Below are 19,903 nucleotides of genomic sequence, written 5' to 3' on the forward strand. Positions count from 1 at the left end.
TTTTTCTCGGTTTCATTTTTCTGTTACCTATATCACTAGTACTAAGAATGTTAAAGCTGATGCTTTATCTCGCAGCTTCTCTCCTGCGGTCGGTGCTGAGGAGGAGGACAGCATTTTACAGAAAGGAGTGGTGGTGGCGGCATTGGACTCCATTTTGGAGAATGGGATTCTGAAAGCTCAAGATGATGCTCCATCTAACACTCCCCATGGGAGGTTGTTTGTACCTAGAACCTTTAGGAAAGACTTGTTTGTGGAGTGTCATGAGTCTCGGTTGGCAGGTCATCCAAGAATTTCTGAGACTAAGAGACTTATCAGTCGCAGTTTTTGCTGGCCTGGATGGTAGAAAGAAGTCATCGAGTGGGTGCGTCAATTTACTGTGTGTGTTAGGTCAAAGGATTCACATGCTGCTGCGGGGTTGCTTTGCCCTCTGGAGGTTCCTAGTGCGCCTTGGACGCATCTCACAATGGATTTTATTACTGATCTGTCCATGTCCAAGGGTTGTACTGTTATCTGGGTGGTGGTGGACCGTTTTAGTAAGATGTGTCATTTGGTTCCATTCATTAAGTTGCCCTGCACCAAGACACGTGCTAAGGCATTTGTTAAGGAGATTGTCAAGCTTCATGGCGTTACTGTTATGTTCTGCTACCAAAGCTAAGGAAAGAGAGGAGATCTGTCCCTACTATAGGACTCAACTGAATCCCTACGATGTAACAGGGAACCTGATCCTGCGATCAGACCTGCTAAAGTCCTAATCTAGTCTGTACGAAGACCTATAGATGTGGGGAGGGAATCCCTACAAGTACTAAGGACTGGAAGGAATATGGGACACCTCCTAACAGAAATAGTAGCAGACAGACGAACAAACAAAATAGATAGAACATAGAGGTCCGTAGACCAAGCAAACTAACAGAGATAGATACAGAGCACAGGCTAGCTAGAAAGTAGATATACAATGAAGTCCAGCAAAGCCAGAAGGGCGGAGCAGGATTAAATAGGCCAACAAGGTCATGTGACCAGCAAAGGAAAAAAAACCTAACAGCAAGGTTCTAACAGTACCCCCCCTTCTAAGAGGATCCTCCGGATCCCCTAGGACCAGGCTTATCAGGAAATCTCCTGTGAAACGCTCTGATAAGTCTGGACGCGGAAACATCATCTGACCTCACCCAAGAGTTATCCTCGGGTCCGAAACCTTTCCAGGCCACAAGATACTGCAAACTACCTCTATACCGTCTAGAGTCAAGGATGCGAGAAATTTCATATTCCCCGTCCTCCACCACCGGAGGAACAGAGGCAGAGGCGTCACCATCCGACACAACAGCTTTTTTTAACAGAGAGACATGAAAGACCGGATTAATTCTCCAGGAGGTAGGAACCTCCAACCTAACAGCAGATTGGTTGACAACCTGAAGCACCTTAAAGGGCCCTACAAACTTGGGACCCAATTTCTTAGAAGGAATCCTCAACCGCAGATTCCTAGAGGACAACCAAACCATGTCACCAACAGCGAACAAAACCTCCTGTCGTTTCCTATCAAAGTAGTCTTTAGATTTTCTGTTGGCCTCCTGAAGATTACCACGCACATCCGTCCAAACTCTTTCCAAATCACCGGAAAAATTCTCCTCCTCAGGCACGGCAGATCCCAACTTGGAGAACGACCCAAACGACGGATGTCTCCCAGAACAACAAAAAAAAGGCGAACAACCAGCAGAAGAAGATGTATGATTGTTCAGAGCAAATTCGGCAAGTGGCAGAAACTCAGACCACCCCTCTTGATTGTCTGCCACAAAACAACGCAAGAACTGCTCAACATCCTGGTTTTTCCTTTCTGTCTGGCCATTAGATTCAGGATGATATCCGGACGAAAACGACAAATGAATTCCCAACCTGTCACAAAAGGCACGCCAAAAACGAGCCATGAACTGAGGACCCCTATCAGAAACAATGTCAGTAGGAACGCCATGAAGTCTGACAATTTCTTTGACAAAGGTCTTAGCGAGAGTTTTAGCGCAGGGCAGTTTGACGAAGGGAACCAAGTGACACATCTTGCTAAAACGGTCCACGACCACCCAGATGACAGTAAAACCCTCAGAGGGGGGAAGGTCAGTTATAAAGTCCATAGCCAAATGTGTCCAAGGAGCACTGGGGACCTCCAAAGGACAAAGCAACCCCGCAGCAGGAGTATGTGAGGACTTAGATCTAGCACATATAGTACATTGGCGCACCCACTTAATGACTTCCTTCTGCCATCCAGGCCACCAAAAACTGCGACCCACCAGTCTCTTGGTCTCAGAGATTCCGGGATGACCTGCCAACCGAGATTCGTGACACTCAACAAACAAATCTCTCCTAAAGGTCCCAGGCACAAACAACCTCCCATGAGGAGTGTTAGATGGGGCATTCTCCTGAGCTTTAAGAATCTCATCTTCCAAAACGGAGTCTAAAGCAGCTATCACAACACCTTCTTGTAAAATGTTTTCCTCTTTCTCAGCACCGACTATGGGAGAAAAACTGCGAGACAAGGCATCCGCCTTAACATTCTTAGTACCAGGGATGTAAGTAACGGAGAAATTAAACCGCGAGAAAAACAGTGCCCACCTAGCCTGACGGGCATTCAGGCGCTTGGCAGCATCAAGATATATCAGATTTTTATGATCCGTAAGAACCTGAACGGGAAATTCCGCACCTTCCAAGAAGTGGCGCCAGTGTTCAAATGCGAGTTTAATAGCCAATAATTCCCGATTACCAACATCGTAATTCAATTCAGTCTCCGAAAATTTTTTTGAAAAAAAGGCACAGGGATGTAATCCATCCCCGTTATCCTGAGACAATACTGCGCCAACCCCCACAGAGGAAGCATCAACCTCAACCAAAAACGGCCTAGTAACATCAGGCTGCATAAGGATGGGAGCAGAGGTGAACCTCTCCTTGAGATACACAAAAGCTTCAATGGCCTCAGAAGACCACTGAACCGCATCAGCACCTTTCCTGGTGAGATCAGTCAGAGGTTTGACAATACTAGAAAATTTTTTTATGAATTTTCTATAGTAATTGGCGAAACCCAAAAACCTCTGTATCGATTTCAAACCAATAGGCCTAGGCCATTCCTGCACAGCCTGAACCTTAACCGGATCCATCTCAAAACCTTTGCTGGAGATAATGTAGCCCAAAAAACTAATTCTCTGTACAGCGATCTCACATTTCTCCAGCTTAGCAAAAAGCGAATTGTCCATTAATAACTGTAATACCTCACGCACGCTCCGCCAATGAGACTCCAGATCTGGCGAATAAATCAAAATGTCATCCAAATACACAACCACATTTTTACCGATCAAAGGTCTAAGGATGTCATTAATCAGATTCTGAAAAAATGCAGGAGCATTAGTAAGACCAAAAGGCATAACCAGATTCTCAAAATGACCCACAGGAGTGTTAAAAGCAGTCTTCCATTCATCACCCTCCTTCATGCGCAACAGATTGTATGCCCCCTTAAGGTCAATTTTAGAGAACCACTTGGCCCCCAATAACTGGTTAAACAGATCAGGAATCAATGGCAGTGGGTAAGGATTGCGTACCGTAATTTTGTTAATCTCACGAAAATCTAGACAAGGACGTAAACCGCCGTCCTTTTTTTTTACAAAAAAAAATCCAACCGCCACAGGAGACTTAGAGGGCCTAATGTGACCGGCGGCCAAACTTGTCTGTATGTATTCCTCCAAAGCCTTCCTCTCAGGAATAGTAAGGTTAAATAAACGACTTTTAGGAAGAGTCGCTCCAGGGACAAATTCAATAGAGCAATCATAGTCTCTATGGGGAGGCAAAACCTGCGATTCTTTCTCAGAAAAAACTCTCCAAAAATCCTGAATAGGAACAGGCAATTCTCCCCTATCCAAAGCTGCAATACGCCCGTTACAACACTTGTCATAACATTTATGGCTCCAGGATTTAATTTCACTGGTAGACCAATCCAGTACAGGATTGTGAAATTTTAACCAGGGCAAACCCAATATTACTGGAGAAGGCAAGTTATTCAACACTACCAAATCCAATTTCTCATGGTGAACACCATTAATAGTGAGAGGAAATTCACTGACCTTGAGAGTAATATTCTTCAAAGGGGAGCCATCCACAGAAACCACAGCAATGGGGGATGATAAAGGTTCAGGTTTTAAATTGAGTTTTTCCACGAATCCCCCATCAATTACATTTAGTGTAGACCCGCAATCAACAAACACCCGAAATTCCATTAATTTTTCCTGAGCAATCGTGGAAGCAGCTAAAAATATACCCTTGGAATTTAAACAGGCAATACGGGCGTGACTGACCATTTTTTTTTCTTTCTTCATACGAAGCTCACAGCCTTTAATCAAATGACCAGATTTTCCGCAATAGAAACACAAGCCTTCCGAAAAACGACGGTCTTTTTCTTGAGAGCGAGGTGCCACCGATCCAATCTCCATCGGTTCACCACTGTTAGTACACACATTATCATAACCAGAAACTGACATAGCAGAGGATTTGCTCTCATTAACCCTAGCACGCAGTCTTCTATCCACCCGTATAGCTAATTGCATAGCCTGTTGCAAATCCTCAGGTGTAGGATAAGCAATTAGCAGGTCTTTAACCCTTTCACTGAGCCCAGCAAGAAATAGACTTTTCAGAGCAGAATCGTTCCACCCTGTTTGAGTGGACCAACGACGAAAATGAGTACAATATTTTTCCACATTACCTGATCCTTGCTTTAAACGTCTCAACTCATTCTCAGCTGATGCCACACGGTCAGGATCATCATATAATAGTCCTAAAGCAGAAAAAAAACTATCCACTGATCTGAAGCATGTATCACTAGGTTGCAAAGAAAAGGCCCACTCCTGAGGCTCTTTGCGCAAAAGTGACATTATGAACCCTACGCGCTGGGATTCATCCCCAGAGGACTTGGGTCTCAAACGAAAATACAATAAGCAAGCATTTTTAAATGAAAAAAATTCTCGATGTTCACCAAAAAATAAATCCGGCAAACATACCTTAGGCTCCAAGAAATATGCTCCAGGACAGTTACTCACGTGCTGACGGAGCTCGGCCACTTCCAGAGAGAGTCCCTGCAGGTGTATAGCCAAAACCGGAACCGACACCATGATGGAACAAAAAAAATCTTTCCTTAGAGAATTTGCAGGCTGGACTTACTGTTATGTTCTGCTACCAAAGCTAAGGAAAGAGAGGAGATCTGTCCCTACTATAGGACTCAGCTGAATCCCTACGATGTAACAGGGAACCTGATCCTGCGATCAGACCTGCTAAAGTCCTAATCTAGTCTGTACGAAGACCTATAGATGTGGGGAGGGAATCCCTACAAGTACTAAGGACTGGAAGGAATATGGGACACCTCCTAACAGAAATAGTAGCAGACAGACGAACAAACAAAATAGATAGAACATAGAGGTCCGTAGACCAAGCAAACTAACAGAGATAGATACAGAGCACAGGCTAGCTAGAAAGTAGATATACAATGAAGTCCAGCAAAGCCAGAAGGGCGGAGCAGGATTAAATAGGCCAACAAGGTCATGTGACCAGCAAAGGAAAAAAAACCTAACAGCAAGGTTCTAACAGTTCCCACGGATATTGTTTCTGATAGAGGACCTCAGTTTTTGGCTCGCTGTTGGCATGCTTTTTTTGACAGGTTGGGAGTCCATTTGTCATTTTCGTCTGGGTATAATCCTGAGTCTAATGGATAGACTGAAAGAAAGAACCAGGATGTAGAACAGTTTTTGCGATGTTTTGTGGCGGACAATCAAGAGGGGTGGTCTGAGTTTCTGCCTCTCGCAGAATTTGCTCTAAACAATCATACATCCTCCTCTGCTGGGTGTTCTCCTTTTTTTTGTTGTACTGGGAGACATCCGTCTTTTGGTTCGTTCTCCAAATTGGGGTCGGCGGTGCAGGAGGAGGAGAATTTTTCCGGTGATTTGGAGAGAGTTTGGACTAATGTACGTTGCAACCTTCAAGAGGCTAACAAGAAGTCCAAGAAGTATTTTGACAGGAAACGTAAGGAGGTTTTGTTTATTGTGGGTGACATGGTTTGGTTGTCCTCAAGGAACCTGCGGTTGAGGATTCCCTCTAAAAAACTGGGTCCTAAGTTTGTGGGTCCATTTAAAGTGCTTCAGGTTGTTAACCAGTCTGTGGTTAGGTTGGATGACCCTACTTCCTGGAAGATTAATCCAGTGTTTCATGTTTCCTTGTTGAAAAAGGCGGATGTATCTGATAGGGATGTCACTGTCATAGTTCCTCCTGTGGTGGAATACGGCGAATATGAAATTTCACGTATCTTGAATTCTAGATGGCATAGAGGGAGATTACAGTATCTCATCTCCTGGAAGGGTTTCAGTCCCGAAGATAACTCCTGGGTAAGGGTGGATGATGTCTCTGCCCCTAGGCTTGTTAGAGCTTTCCACAAGAGGTTTCCGGATAGGCCTGGGCCGGGAGGATCCAAAGTGTCCTCTTAAAAGAGGGGGTACTGTTAGAACCCTCCTGTTTGTTTTTTCCATCTTGTGTTTTGCGGTCACGTGACCATCTGCCTTTATATTCCAGCTCCGCCTTTTTGGCCATGTTGGACTTCAGTGTTGTTTGACTGTTTTGCTAGCCAGGTGCTTCTGTGCCTATCTCTGTAAGTTCGCTTGGTCCTTTTGGGTCCTCTAGTACCTTTTTGTCAGTTTATCTTTTTGCGTTCTGCAACAACTTTCTCTGTTCAGGAAGTGTCCCATTTTTGTTCCAGTCCTTAGTTCTTTTAGGGACCCCTTCCCTTTATTCTATAGGTCTTCGTTCAGACTAGCCGAGGACTATGGCGGGTCAGTTCACTAGGAATAGGCAGCCTGCTACATCGTAGGGATTCAGCTTAGTCTTACTGTAGGGAAAGCTTTCCCCTTCTTTCCTTAGTACTTGTTGCAAATCATAACATAAACAGAGTTCCCTCGTCCGTCAGGATCTCCTTTGGCAGACCCGTTCTGGAGAAAATATGCACCAGTATTCTGGCGATACTTCTGGTGGAGAAATTCCTTAATGGTACTACTTCTGGATACCAAGTTGCATAGTCCAACACAGGCAGAATTAATTGGTGCACCTGGGCGGATTTCACAAGGGGCCCGATAAGGTCCATGGCAATCTGGTCAAATGGGACCACTATGATAGGTAACGGCAGTAGGGGACAGCAGAAATGGGACACGGGAGCCATTATCTGACAGGAGGGACAGGACCGGTAGTAGTTCACAATCTCCCGGTGACATCCAGGCCAGTAGAACCTCTGTAGAACCTGCTCCCAATTCTTGTCTACCCCTAGATGCCCACCCAAGATGTGTGAATGGGCCAGGCCTAACACTCTACTCCTATAGAGTCCCGGCACTACCAACTACTCTATTACTTCCCCTTTTGGGTTAGTGGTCCGATAAAGAAGCTCCCCATTAAGTGAAAAATATGGGACCCTGGTGTCAGCCCCTAGCTCTTGAGCAACCCCATTGATCACAGATACATTATCAAAGGCATACTTCAAAGTTAGATCTGGCATCTGTGTAGTACCAAAGTTCCCCCCAGACACCCCCAAGTCCGGAACCTCGTCCTCCGGGGTCACCACCTCGTCTTCGTCCCCCACAAGCACACACAGGGGGAAGTCATCTGCCTCTGACTGCGACGGTGATGCATCATGGTGTAACAGCCTCCCGGTTGAGACGCTTGGCACCCCCGATTTCCACAAGTCCCAGAACAGACTGAAGTCCCATTCTATTACTACTGGGTGGAGCATATCCCTAACCACTCCAACCTCATGGGACTCAGCTCCACTGTCAGTGTGTATTGTCACTCTGGAAATAGGATAATCCTTTGCGTATGCACTGCACACCCACGTTTTTCCCAGGGATCAACTGGTGTGGGAGCATAGCCCTTATGAGAGTCGCCAAACTCCCTGAGTCCAGGAGTCCTGCCACCAGTACCCCATTAACAGTCACGGGATACGACTGTGGCCCCTCACCGGGCTGATAGTCCACACTGCAGGCGGGGTAGGCATAGAAGAAACAACGACGTCCCAGGCTACAGTCCATTTTTTTCAGAGGGCAGCAGACAGCTACATCGCCTGGGCCATGACACCGCCAACAAATAATCTCTCCCACAGGGACCTTGGGCACCGCCTTTCCCGCCCCTTTGGATCTTGGATTTGCCACCCCCTTTTGGACCTCCGTCCCTGACTGGGACCCCCAATATGGAATGTGCTATTTTCCCACAGAACCCTCGACCCCCTGGTACCTCTCAACCAATCCGACCAGTTCATCAGAGTTCCGGGGATCACCCTGGGCAACCCAAGTCTGTACCAGCCTCGGTAAGGAGAGCACAAATCGATCCATCACTACTCGCTCTATGATCTGCGCCGGGGTAGAAAATTTTGGTTGCAGCCATTTTTGCACCAGGTGCAACAGGTCAAACATTTGGGAGCGCGGTGGTTTCTCGCGATGATACGCCCGGCAGTGGACGCGCTGTGCCCTGACTGTCATTGTTACCCCCAAGCATGCCAGAATTTCAGTCTTTATTTTTGCAAACTCTTTGACGTCTTGCAAGGCTAAGTCATAATACACCTTCTGAGGTTCCCCTGTCAGGTAAGGTGTCAACACCTCTGCCCATTGTTCTGGCGGAAGCCTCTCCCTCTCGGTGACCCTCTCGAATACCGTCAGAAAAGCTTCTACATCATCACCCGAGGTCATTTTCTGCAGGGCTTCCCTTACCGCCTTTCAGGCTGCAAAGTCTTCCACTGACCTTATCATTGGAGCTGTTGCCGAGCTACGGATCGCTTCTGCGAACAAATCAATCTGCTGCTGTTGGCGGCACTTGTCCTGTTGGGCCTGCTGCTGGAGCTGCTGCATAAGCAACTTGGTGGTCTCCTGTTGCGCCATCTGCTGTTGCTGCGCTTGCTGTTGCTGGTGCTGCGCCTGCAATAGATGCTTAAGGAGGTCCTCTATTTTGTCTGGTGTCACTTGCTGGCTTATGGCCGACTTCACCCAGGACATGCAGCCCCTCCTGTAATAGTCACACGTGTTTGCTGAGAGTTTTGCCCGCATTCTCCACCACTTGTGGTATAGCGACAAGCTTGGCTGTAGGCGGAGGTAGACACAGGACACTGTCTCTTTAAATTTCTGGTTAGTTTATTCAGCGTCATAAACTACCCGGTAGTCGATAAAAAAAAAAGCCCATTCAGCTAAAGTGGCAAAACAAAATACAAAGCTTGCAGCACAGGCCGTATATCGACCAAGGTCTGGCCACTGACAATTAAGCACACACGGTTCAGCACAGAACGTGTGAGCTCCTCTCTGGAGCAGGTTTTTCCAGGTACTGAACATACCTGAGTGCAAAGGCTGGCTATTTAAAGCCCAGACCACTCTCTGGATTGGAGATATGGTGGATGAAATCCCGCCCTACACTTCATCATCCACTAAAAACATTCCCTTGTAAACCTGGGCCGGTAACCCTCTGCACTTAATGTGCAGGAGACAATTCCATGTTTTCAGATCACTAAGGTTAACAGCCTCAGTGACACATATCTCCCTTCCAACACAACACTGCCAGTGACTTTGTCACAACAGTTTTACACTACTGTCTGGGCAAATGGCAGGTTAAGAAGGGAAGGAGCGCCATTTAGCTATTTGAATGCTGATGTTGCTGGAATAATTTGCAGACACAATGTATTGGGGGCACTGTTCGTGGTCACCTGACAGCTCAAAAGATGACAACCACGAACAGTCTTGGTGCTATCTACTCCATTTTCCAGATCCCAGGGATTGCCTTGTTCATCGTCCTTTAACCCGTCTACATGGATATGGACTTGCACAGAGACCCCTATACTTGGGCCACAGTATTACCAACTGTTCTGTGGTGTGAGATGGCAAGAAGAATAGTCAGGTAACCTGGTCAGAATCAGAAGGGCAGAGAAAATACAAAATCAGAAGACACATGAGTAGTCAGTAAACAGGCCGGGGTCACAACAGGAAACAAATATATAAGCCGGGAGCTGAGCACAGAAGACTGAACCAGAGGAGAACAAGGCTGCATCTGCCAGCTTCCTGCAATATGCTTCAAGCTTTAGTGGGGTGTGGTTCTTTCCAATTGGCTGAAGCAGGGAGCAGATTACTTCAGCTGGACAGCACACCTTAATCATAGTGGCTGGACAGAGCCTATGCCGCCCATAGCTTCTGGTTTTGACATCTCCTCCATCACCAGAGCCTCCTGCAGAATAAATAAGGCGGCTCTTGGTGACAGAAGCAGATGTCGCAGGAGCAGATCTCAGAGGAGATGGGACACACCATTTGCAGAAGCCATAATATCACAAAACGGCAGAAAGCCAGAGCAGTAGAAATCCCCATAAAGTGATTCAATTTTGGAAATTATAACCCTCAGTGAATTAATTTATAGTAGTGACTATTTTGACTTCACAGGCACTTTCTGGAAATTAGCACGCAGGGGATGTTGGAGAGTGAAAATTGCAAATATACCTTTTTATTGCCCAACACATAGTGCCCAGATTGTGCTCCAGGAGACACACCGTAAATTAAGTGGGTTCTTCTCACTACAGTAATGCCAAATACATGGATGCTAAATGTGGTTTGGGCACACTGCAAGGCTGAGAAGAGGGGGAAATTTGACTTTGGGAGAGCAGATATTGCTGGATTGGTTTATGGAAGCCATTTTGCTTTTCAAGCGCTTTTGAGGCACTAATAATGTGGATAATCAACAACTGACCGTCACTTCCAAGCAGAAAACTGGTGTGTACAGACGCATACTAAGAGTAGCAATCTCTATGCATATCTAACAAAATTGTGCTCTGTAGTGCTATAGCATGTAAACATGAAATATATGAAATTTGAATTACATTACTGCTCTAGAAAATAAGAAAAAACAAAGGTACTTAGCACATTATTGGGCAAATTGTGGCTACTGGGCATGCATGAGTTTGCAAATTATGTGCTAAGTAACTGTTTTTTCCTATTTTCTAGAACAGTAATACAATTAAAATTTCATATATTTTATGTTTACATGCTCTAGCACTACAGAGTGCAACTAATAATGTGGAAACCTCTGTTTTTCGACTGGCCTGAGTGGGACTTGTTTTTTATGAGATGAGCAGAAATTTTTATTGGTATTATTTTAGCCTACATAACATTGTTTGGTGGCATTTTATTCCATATTTGGGAGGCAGAATGAGAAAACAGTTGAACACCACGCTCCACTGGTTCATCCTATAAGGTTTTCTACTAGGCTGTGAACTGTCATTGCCTTGGTGAATAATTCAATTTTTTTTTTACGTACCTTGTCATATTTACGGACAGTTTAAGTAGGAGTGTACAACATATCCTTGAATTTTATTGAAAAATAATAATTGGTTTTGTTCTTGGCAGATGACTGCACCAGGAGATCAGAGGGACAGCTGACATCTTCAATTTTTAAATCAGATGATCTTGAGATCCCACAGGATACAATTGAAGTGAATGCCATTACTCCTGAAATACCATCATCCCTTCACAGCAAAGATTTATCATCTGCTCCTTTGTCTGATCATCTGATCCTAAGTCACAAAATAAGCATTACAAAACGAGCTGCTTCTAAAGCAAAGAAGCCATTTTCACATTCAGAATATGGAAATAGTTTTCCCCTCGAAAAGTCTTTTCTAAAACATCAAAAACTTCAAACAGCAGAGAATAGATTTTCTTGTTCTAATTGTGGGAAATGTTTTAAACGGAAATCAGATCTTGTTAGGCACCAGAGAACTCACACAGGGGAAAAGCCATTTTCATGTTCAGAATGTGGGAAATGTTTTTTTTGGAACTCACTTCTTGTTAGTCACCAGAGAACTCACACAGGAGAGAAGCCTTTTTCATGTTCAGAATGTGGGAAATGTTTTATATTGAAATCACACCTTGTTAGACACCAGATCAGTCACACAGGGAAGAAGCCTTTTTCATGTTCAGAATGTGGAAAATGTTTTATATTGAAATCACACCTTGTTAGACACCAGATCAGTCACACAGGGAAGAAGCCATTTTCCTGCTCAGAATGTGGGAAATGTTTTAACCAGAAATGGAATCTAGTTTTGCACCACAGAACTCACACAGGAGAGAAGCTTTTTTCATGTTCAGAATGTGAGAAATGTTTTAACCAGAAATCAGATTTGATTAAGCACATTAGAATTCACACAGGGGAGAAGCCTTATTCATGTTCAGAATGTGGGAAACGTTTTAACCAGAAATCAGATATTGTTAGACACCAAAGAACTCACACAGGGGAGAAGCCTTTTTGATGTTCAGATTGTGGGAAATGTTTTGTAAAGAAATCTTCTCTTTTCAGTCACCAGAGCAGTCACACAGGGGAGAAGCCTTTTTGATGTTCTTAATATGGGCAATGTTTTACACGGAAATCTACTCTAAATAAACATCAGGAAAGTGACACAGGGGAGAAGTCTTTTTCATGTTCAGAATGATGGAAATATTTTAACCGAAAATTGTATTTTCTTCTAGGGGTTGTACACTACTAGGACAACCCTTTGTCATTCCTCTTGTTTGGCCTCGATTAAAATAAAAATAGGAAACCATTTTTTTAAATAAAATGGTGGTGCATCTTCTAGTCCGTTTTAATAATAGCTTATCTGGCGGCAGCGGTGGTGGAGCGGGGTCACAGGAGGCAGGGACGCTGCTTCAGGAGGTTGGTAGCGGCAGGATAGGGCGATGCTGATGGCCGTTGGCTTTCATAAGATGTTGGCGCCGGTGACCGGAGTCCCTTTTTCCAATGATTTACCTGCTGTGGGCTTCAGGAAAATGGCCGCTGGAGGCGGTGCATGCGCAGATTGACATCTCAGGAGACGGGTGTATGTGTATGAAAATGTGCAAGTGTAGCACAGCTGTGTGTTTATGAAGATGTGTGTATGTAGCAGAGCTGTGTGTATGTAATTGTGCGTATGTAGCAGAGCTGTGTGTCTATGTAAATGTGCGTATATAGCTGAGCTGTATGTGCTGTGAAGCTATATGTAAATAAAACACATGGTGCAGAAAACCACTAAATAGATTTATTACTACCCTCTTTCCTTTTCTTCACTAGTGCATTAAAATTTGCAATATTCACCCCTTTACTTTACACCATCAGGGAAGATTTAATTAGTAGAAAATATGTATTTCCTTTTTTTTTTTTTTCTGTCTATACCTGGACCTAGGGTGCATCTTATTATTGGTTATGTTTTATAGTTCGAGAAATACAGTATATTAAAATTAAAAATATATTCAGTTACTAATGTCTTTAAGCTAAAAAGCAATTTTCAATGTGCAGTCAATATTTCACATTGTTATGCAGCGGGTAAAATAAGTATTGAACACACCACCAATTTTCTAAGTAAATATATTTCTAAAGATGCTATTGACATGAAATTCTCACTACAAGAAACATCTCATGATGGGTAAAACCAGTGAGCTGTCTAAAAACCTTTGCAACTTTATTGTTGCAAAACATACTAATGGCATTGGTTACAGGAGAATTTCTAAACTTGAAAGAACATCATTTCACCATAAACCTGCCACGACCAGGTTTCAGATCATTTCAGATAGAGGAGTGAAAAGAATTATCTAAAAAATTGTCCAAAGCTTACCTGAGGAGAGCTCCAGAAAGACCTGGAATCAGCAGGTATAGTTGTTTCAAAGAAAACTATAAGTAATGTACTCGACCTCCGAGTCTTGTTTGCAGGCTCACCATGCAAGACTCCATTGCTGAACGAAAAGCACGTTTATAGTTTGCTCAACAACATTTAGGCAACAATGCCAAATACTTAGAGAGTATAGTCTGGTCAGATGAGACCAAAATTGAACTCTTTGGATGCCATAATACACCTCATGTTTGGAGGGCAAAAGGCAATGCATATTACCCCAAAAACACCATACCAACAGTGAAGTTTGAAGATGGGAACATCATTGTGTGGGTCTGTTTTTCAGCATACGGCGCTGGCAAACTTCATATAATTGAAGGAAAGATGATTTACCAAGATAATAAAGATGAAACTAAGGTGAACATTTTAGCAAGACAATGATTCTAAACACACAGCCAAAGAAACTCTCAGTTGGTTTCAGATAAAAAATAAAGCTGCTAAAATGATCCAGTCAATCATCTGACCTGAATCTAATAGAACATTTATGGAAGGAACTAAAGCTCAGAGTTCATAGAAGGAGCCCACTTGAGCTTCAGGATTTGAAGAGTGTGTGAATGAGTGGGCCAAAATCAATGCATGCGACTAGTTTCTCCATACAGGAGGCGTCTTGAAGCTGTCATCACCAACGAAAATTTTTGTACGAAGCATTAAATAAATTTCAGTAACCGAGTTCAATACTTTTTTCCTGTGTCTTTTCTCATTATTAAACATAACTTAATTTATAGCCATCTATGGTTTGATTTCTTTGTCTGTGAGGATTGGATGGGTTGTTACCAAAATCTGGTGAGAATTTTATGTCAATAGCACATTTAGATACAGTGGCATGTAAAATATATATATATATATATATCTATATATATATATAATAGATAGATATATATATATATATAATCATCTTTTACATTTTAAAAACTACAAAAAGGAAAATGGGCCTATGCAAAAGTTTGGGCACCCTACATGGTTACTACCTAGTTGCACCCCCTTTTGCAAGTATCACAGCTTGTAAACACTTTTCGTAGCCAGCCAATAGTCTTTCAATTCTTGTTTGAGGGATTTTCATCAATTCCTCCAGTTCTGCTAGATTCCCGGGTCATTTTGCATATACTGCTATTCTGAGGTATAGCCACAGATTTTCAATGATGTTCAGATCAGGGGACTGTGAGGGCCATTGTAGAACCTTCAGCTTGCACCTTTTGAGGTAGGCTATTGTGGATTTTGACGTGTTTAGGCTCATCCATTTGTAGAAGCCATCCTTTCAACATCAGCTTTTTTTTTACTGATGGTGTAATGTTTGTGTCATAGAAATATGTGTCATAGAAGATATTAACATCTCTATGCCACATGAAATTGCAGGGTCAAAGATGGCTGACAGTGCCAGGGACAGAGGTCTCTCTCCCTCCTCCCTTATCCCATTTACAGTAAGAAAGCAGGAACTAGCAATCTAAAAGCTGCCTTTATGTAAAATGGCAGTGTACAAAGAGAAGTGACAATCTTAGTCAAACGGGTTAATTAACATTCAAGAGCTGTACAATTGACAGGTACAGTTATATGAAAAAGTTTGGGCACCCCTATTAATCTTAAGCTTAATGTTTTATAAAAATTGGTGTTTTTGCAACAGCTATTTCAGTTTGATATATGTAATAACTGTTGGACACAGTAATGCTTCTACCTTGAAATGAGGTTTATTGTACTAACAGAAAATGTGCAATCTGCATTCAAACAAAATTTGACAGGTGCATAAGTATGGGCACCTCACCAGAAAAGTGACATTAATATTTAGTAGATCCTCCTTTTGCAAAAATAACAGCCTCTAGTCGCTTCCTGTAGCTTTTAATGATTTTCTGGATCCTGGATGAAGGTATTTTTGACCATTCCTCTTTACAAAACAATTCCAGTTCAGTTAAGTTTGATTGTCGCCAAGCATGGACAGCCCTCTTCAAATGATCCCACAGATGTTCAATGATATTCAGGTCTGGGGACTGGGACGGCCATTCCAGAACATTGTAATTGTTCCTCTGCATGAATACCTGAGTAGATTTGGAGCGGTGTTTTCATAGAATCATAGAATGGTAGAGTTGGAAGGGACCTCCTGGGTCATCTGGTCCAACCCCCTGCTCAAAGCAGGATTCACTAGATCATCTCAGACAGATGTCTGTCCAGCCTCTGTTTGAAGACGTCCATTGAAGGGGAACTCACCACCTCTCGTGGCAGCCTGTTCCACTCATTAATCACCCTAACTGTCAAAAAGTTTTTTCTAATATCTAATCTGTGTCTCCTCCCATTTAGTTTCATCCCATTGCTTCTAGTCTTTCCTTGTGCAAATGAGAATAAAGATGATCCTTCTACAATGTGACAGCCCTTAACATATTTGTAGACAGCTATTAAGTCTCCTCTCAGTCTTCTTTTTTGCAAGCTAAACATTCCCAAATCCTGCAACCGTTCCTCATAGGACATGGTTTGCAGACCAGTCACAATTCTGGTCGCTCTTCTCTGAACTTGCTCCAGTTTGTCTATGTCTTTTTTAAAATGTGGTGCCCAAAACTGTACACAGTATTCCAGATGAGGTCTGACCAAAGAGGAGTAAAGACCGATAATGACTTCACGTGATCTAGACTGTATGCTTCTGTTAATACATCCCAGAATTGTATTTGCCTTTTTTGCTGCTGCATCACACTGTTGACTCATGTTCAGTCTATGATCTATTAGTATACCTAAGTCTTTTTCACATGTACTGTTGCTTAGCTCTATTCCTCCCATTCTGTATATGCTTTTTTCATTTTTATTGCCCAGATGTAGTACTTTGCATTTTTCCCTGTTAAAAACCATTCTGTTGGTTGCTGCCCACTGCTCCAGTTTATTTAGGTCTTTTTGAATCCTCTCTCTCTCTTCTCTAGTATTAGCTATCCCTCCTAGCTTTGTGTCATCAGCAAATTTAATCAGTTTACCCTCAATTCCTTCATCTAAATCATTGATAAAGATGTTGAACAATACAGGTCCCAGGACGGAGCCCTGTGGTACCCCACTTGAGACATTCATCCAGCTGGATGTGAAGCCATTTACAACCACCCTTTGAGTCCGATCACTAAGCCAGTTATGAATCCACCTAACAGTTGCCTGGTCCATTGCATACTTGGTCATTTTTTCAATAAGGATGGTGTGAGATACTTTGTCAAATGCTTTGCTGAAGTCAAGATATACTATATCTACAGCATTTCCCTGATCCACCCAGTCAGTGATTCTGTCATAGAAGGAAATTAAGTTAGTCTGACATGACTTGTTAGTTACAAACCCATGCTGACTCTGGTTAATCACTTCATTCTTATCCATGTACTTACATACATGTTGTTTAATAATTTGTTCAAAGATCTTTCCTGGTATAGAAGTCAGACTCACCGGTCTATAGTTCCCTGGGTCCATCTTCTTCCCCTTTTTGAAGATAGGAACAACATTTGCTCTTCTCCAGTCTTCTGGGACTTCTCCTGTTCTCCAAGAATTTTCAAAGATTATGGAGAGTGGTTCTAAAATTTCTTGTACGATCTCCTTCAGTACTCTGGGGTGTAATTCATCTGGACCTGGAGACTTGAACTCATTTATGTTAGCTAAATATTCCCTCACAATCTTTCTGTTTACAGATAACTTGGATTCCTCTATTCCTTTAAAAGGACAGTGAAGATCAGTTGATGTTACATTTTCTTTCTGAGAGAAAACAGATGCAAAATAGGAATTAAAAAGTTCGGCCTTCTCAACATCCTCTCTTACCATTTCTCCATTTTCATCCTGTAAAAATCCTATAGCATCTTTGACTTTTCTTTTACTTTTGACATACCCCCAAAATCCTTTTTTATTGCTTTTGACATCTCTTGCAAGCCTTAATTCATTGTCAGCTTTAGCTAACCTGATACGTGCCCTGCAGGATCTGCAGACTGCATTATAATCTTCTTTAGATATGCCTCCCTCTTTCCATTTAATAAACATTTCTTTCTTTCTTTTTAGCATGTGTTTAAGTTCTGTGTTCATCCATCCTGGTTTCCTTAAATGCTTCCCATTCTTCCTACTTTTCGGGATTGTTAACGATTGTGCTTTGAGAATCTCATTTTTAAAAATTTCCCATCCTTCCTGGACATTTTTGTCCTTAAGGACATCCAGCCATTGGATCCCTCCTATTCTCTTTCTGAGTCTCTTAAAATCTGCCTTTCTAAAATCTAACCTTGAAGTTTGAGTCTTCACATGTCTTCCTCCTCTAGTTATCCAAAATTCTATAATAGCATGATCGCTGCCTCCTAGGGTCCCAGCCACCTTTACCTCCTCAACCATTTCCTCCCTGTTTATAAGGATTAGATCCAAAGTAGCAGATCCCCTTGTTTTCTCCCCTACCTTTTGGAAGATAAAGTTGTCAGCAAGAGAGGATAAGAATTTGCTTGACCGGTTAATTTTACTTGAGAGAGATTCCCAACAAATGTCTGGATAGTTGAAATCTCCCATGACCACTACGTCATATTTTTTGGAGAACTTGGTCATTTGATACATAAAGAGTTCATCCATATCTTCAGCTTGCCCAGGTGGCCTGGATCATTTGGATCATTGTCTTGCTGAAAGATCCATCCCCTGCGTAACTTCAACTTTATCACTGATTCTTGAACATTATTGTCAAGAATCTGCTGATACTGAGTGGAATCCATGCGTCCCTCAACTTTAACAAGATTCCCGGTGCCGGCATTGGCCACACAGCCCCAAAGCATGATGGAACCTCCACCAAATTTTACTGTGGGTAGCAAGTGTTTTTCTTGGAATGCTGTGTTTTTTTGCCGCCATGCATAATGCCTTTTTGTATGACCAAACAAATCAATCTTGGTTTCATCAGTCCACAGGACCTTCTTCCAAAAAGAAATTGGCTTCTCCAAATGTGCTTTTGCATACCTCAGCCGACTCTGTTTGTGGCGTGCTTGCAGAAACGGCTTCTTTCGCATCACTCTCCCATACAGCTTCTCCTTGTGCAAAGTGCGTTGTATAGTTGACCGATGCACAGTGACACCATCTGCAGCAAGTTGATGCAGCAGCTCTCTGGAGGTGGTCTGAGGATTGTCCTTGACTGATCTCACCATTATTCTTCTCTGCCTTTCTGATGTTTTTCTTGGCCTGCCACTTCTGGCCTTAACAAGAACTGTCCCTGTGTTCTTCCATTTCCTTACTATGTTCCTCACAGTGGAAACTGACAGGTTAAATCTCTGAGACAGCTTTTTGTATCCTTCCCCTGAACAACTATGTTGAATAATCTTTGTTTTCAGATCATTTCACAGTTGTTTTGAGGAGCCCATGATGCCACTCTTCAGAGGAGATTCAAACAGGAGAACAACTTGCAAGTGGCCACTTTAAGTAGCTTTTCTCATGATTGCATACACCTGGCTATGAAGTTCAAAGCTCAATGAGGTTACAAAACCAAAAAAAAGTGCTTTAGTAAGTCAGTAAAAAGTAGGTAGGAGTATTTAAAACAAGAAATTGATAAGGGTGCCCATACTTATGCACCTGTCAAATTTTGTTTGAATGCAGATTGCACATTTTCTGTTAGTACAATAAACCTCATTTCAAGGCAGAAACATTACTGTGTCCAACAGTTATTACATATATCAAACTGAAATAGCTGTTGCAAAAACACCAATTTTTATAAAACATTAAGATTAATAGGGGTGCCCAAACTTTTTCATATAACTGTAACTGAGACTTGGACAGCCATAGAGACTTGTACTGATGCATAAAAACAGAAGTGGGAGAAACCTTTTGTTTGCAGGAAGTACATTGTCAGTTCAAGGGAAATATTTTACATTTACACTGGACACCTTTTTGTCTCTGTAAAAGAAGTGGTACACGTACAACAGAATAGGGGAATTTCTATGAATCCGATTGGGATGTGACATATATTTTTAGCGGCAGGGCTAATTTGGGAACAACATGCATATTTTTTCATATCTGTGAGCCCTGCCGATGAGCCGTAAATCAATGGTGCAAAGATAACTGACGGCAGCTGGGTCATGTTTGATCTCTAAGGAAAGATAACATCCCAAAAAATATCAAAGAAAAAACAATGATCAGGTCACCCATTCATGTAGAAGATAGACTTCCTCGCACGGAAACTGGCCGTGCCACAGGAAAAGTATTGAAAAGACAAGAATTATCCAGCGTGGAAAAAAATCTCCATAAAAA

At 42.7% G+C, this 19,903-nt stretch overlaps 1 protein-coding gene across 1 annotated transcript in view; it reads left to right on the forward strand.

Annotated features, from left to right (window-relative positions):
* Window positions 1-12,622, forward strand: part of LOC141164420 (uncharacterized) — a 46,837-nt gene extending 34,215 nt beyond the window's left edge. The window contains exon 10 of the mRNA XM_073649620.1: window positions 11,418-12,622. Within this exon, the coding sequence (XP_073505721.1) occupies window positions 11,418-12,316 (899 nt within the window). The 3' untranslated portion in view covers window positions 12,317-12,622. The remainder of the gene's footprint in view (window positions 1-11,417) is intronic.
* The last annotated feature ends 7,281 nt before the right edge of the window (window positions 12,623-19,903 follow it).

The sequence above is a fragment of the Phyllobates terribilis genome, unplaced genomic scaffold, assembly GCF_046119375.1.
Source record: "Phyllobates terribilis strain yellow unplaced genomic scaffold, ASM4611937v1 Scaffold_10__3_contigs__length_209671492, whole genome shotgun sequence".
Lineage (NCBI taxonomy): Eukaryota > Metazoa > Chordata > Amphibia > Anura > Dendrobatidae > Phyllobates > Phyllobates terribilis.